Source organism: Rasamsonia emersonii, assembly GCF_000968595.1.
Source record: "Rasamsonia emersonii CBS 393.64 chromosome Unknown ctg1118621762411, whole genome shotgun sequence".
Lineage (NCBI taxonomy): Eukaryota > Fungi > Ascomycota > Eurotiomycetes > Eurotiales > Trichocomaceae > Rasamsonia > Rasamsonia emersonii.
In genome coordinates, this window is record NW_013562553.1 from 1 (window position 1) to 2,803 (window position 2,803).

General features: G+C 21.1%; 2 protein-coding genes across 2 annotated transcripts; one reads left to right on the forward strand and one right to left on the reverse strand.

Moving 5' to 3' along the window:
* Positions 1-46: 46 nt before the first annotated feature.
* Positions 47-352, forward strand: T310_10174 (uncharacterized protein; the record flags this gene model as incomplete). Its single annotated transcript, XM_013467399.1, has 1 exon — positions 47-352. A coding segment is annotated over one exon (306 nt), but the record flags the coding sequence as incomplete, so codon positions are not given.
* On the reverse strand, positions 70-405 carry T310_10175 (uncharacterized protein; the record flags this gene model as incomplete). Its single annotated transcript, XM_013467400.1, has 1 exon — positions 70-405. A coding segment is annotated over one exon (336 nt), but the record flags the coding sequence as incomplete, so codon positions are not given.
* Between the last annotated feature and the right edge of the window lie 2,398 nt (positions 406-2,803).

A 2,803-nucleotide genomic window follows, 5' to 3' on the forward strand; every position in this document is an offset into this window, starting at 1 on the left:
AGAAGACTGAGGAGGTGATGCAAAACAGAATCCATTCTGTGGATAAGGAAGACTTCCTATATCTCTATCCTACAGTCCATCAACATGCTTTACCATCAAATATTCGAAGCGGATTTGCAGCAACTGGCCTAGTTCCATTATCACCAGAAAGAGTGCTTTCAAAGCTTCATATCCAGCTAAAGACACCAACACCACCGGTGATCTACAGCACATAGCAATCAATCTTTTAATGGCCCAGGCAAGACACCAGCTAATATGCATCAACTGGAGCAGCAAAAGAAACAAATTCAACATCTCTGAAGTCATCAAACAGTATCTCCATCTATGGTGGTACAGGCAGTTGATAAGGTGATTAAAGGTGCAGAGATCAATGCAGAACACCATCCTATTATAGCAAGAAGTTAATTAGCTTTGTGCATCAAATCAAAGTCAAAAAAGGAAGCAAGAGGCAGATACTTTATAGCAACTGGTGGCAGTTTAACAGGTGCTGAAGGCCAGCAAAGAGGTCATAAACATGAGATGATGGAGGAGCAGCAATCTTCTCGGCCACGCAGGCGAATTCGGTGCAGTAATTGCAGTCAAGAGGGACATAATTGCCTTAGATGTCCTAATAAATAGAATTAGCTTTAATATATCCAAATGTTGTTGCTAAAAGCCTCAAGATTTATGGTCGCGTTGGTGGTTGAATATACATAAATTTTTGGGGAGACCGCGCAGCTCGGTGTCCGATTACGTTAATAACTTTTAAAGTAAAGATAGATTAAAAAGTAGCTAAAAAAGACTAATTTAAGACTTATAAAAAGGCTTTTAATTATTAAGGTATATTTAAGATTAAATAAATTAAAATATTTTTTTAAATGTTATAAAAATGTATAACTAGAATCTATATTTATTTAATAGCCTAATATATTAGTATTAATAAGGTTATTAAATATATAATTGTTATATTTATTATAATAATAGAGGTAATTATTTTTAAAACCTAAATGATTATATGCTTATAAATAATAATTAAGAGACTTTTAAATAATTATATTCTAAGTGAAGTTATAAAATAATTAAAATAATTAATTAGCTATATTAATAATAAAAAGTTATTTAAATATAAAAAAGTGTCTAAAGGTTAATAAAAAAGGTTAAAATTAAATATTATTTTAGCTTATATTTATACTTACCTTTATTAATAAAGATAATAATAAAATTAAGTATTAAATAAAAAATATACTTTTTACTAAATATTTTCCACTTTTTTTAATATTAACCTTAAGAATATTAAAAGCTACTATTAGTATATTTAAACCTAAGCGTTATTTATAAGGGGTATTATTTTTTTTATAAAATACTAAGACTTACTAAGATATTAAACCTACTTCGTATTAAAATGCCTTTAAAAATTTAGGAAATTTTACCCTAACTTTACCCTTAAAAAGTAGTAATTAAGAACTAACTAGCTAATAAAAAGTATTATCTCTTTTTTAATAATTATATAAGCAGTTAGAGAGCTTATATGTCTAAATATACGATTTATATCTTATTAAAATATATATTATTTAAAGATTAATATATTTAATAATATTTTTATTAACTTTAAATATTTTAAAAGTTTTAATAATATTTCTTATACTTAATTATTATATAATTTAAAAAATTATTATATAATTTAAAAAATTATTATATAATTTAAAAAATTATTATATAATTTAAAAAATTATTATATAATTTAAAAAAAGATCTCCTTAATTATAAATTAATAACTCCTTTTATAGATATATAATAATTATACCGTTTTAAAGAAGAATGTAAATAAAATCTATTAGTAGAAATATCTAGTTTTTTATTAATCATTATTTTTTTATAATATTAATTTTATTAAAAAATTACTATAATATTATTAAAAAATAAGACTTCTAATATACCTCTTACTTTATTTTATCTAAATATAGACATATTGATATATTTAACCTTAATAATAGCTTTAAAGCTATATAGATTAACCTAATATTATTTATATATATATTTAAGATATTTAGGTTAATATTAAATTAATAATTAGATATTTAAAAGTCTAATTAGATTAAATACTCTTAAATGTTAAATATAGTTATTATTTAAAGTTAATATAGTTAATTAAATTATTATACTATCCTTTATTACAGTGTTTAATTAAAGTGTATACATAATTTATTTTAAAAAGATATATATATTTACATAGTATATCTAAATGAAATATAATTTTAAAAAGGTAAAAAAGAGTTAATTCAATATTCTGCCTTTAAAATAATAAATATACTTTTATATCTTAAGAACTTTTTAAAGTTATTTATATATATTTTTTTTGAATTTTCTTTTTAAAAAAGGTAATTAAAGATTTATACCTTTATATATTTATAATATAAAGCTAATTATAGCTATATTATAAATATTATAAAAGATTTATACCATTTTTACGAGATTAAAATATTCATCAAAGTCTTTACTTTTAGGTATCTTAAATAATCTTAAATTCATTAAACCTTTTATAGCCCTCCTTTAATAAGAGTTATTTAATACAAATATTTTAAAAAATAATGAATAAACTTAAGTATAAATATTATATATATCTAAATACTTAGAGCTTGATATTCTTATTATTAACATAAGAATAGGGTAAATAAAATATAAGGGCTATAGCTACCTTATATTAAAAAATAAATATATTATAATTTAAATAAAATATTAATTATTTACATTATTAAGCTTAAAGGTATTAATATAATTTTATATTAAATAATCTAGGTTATTATTTGAAAGTTTTATAATTAAT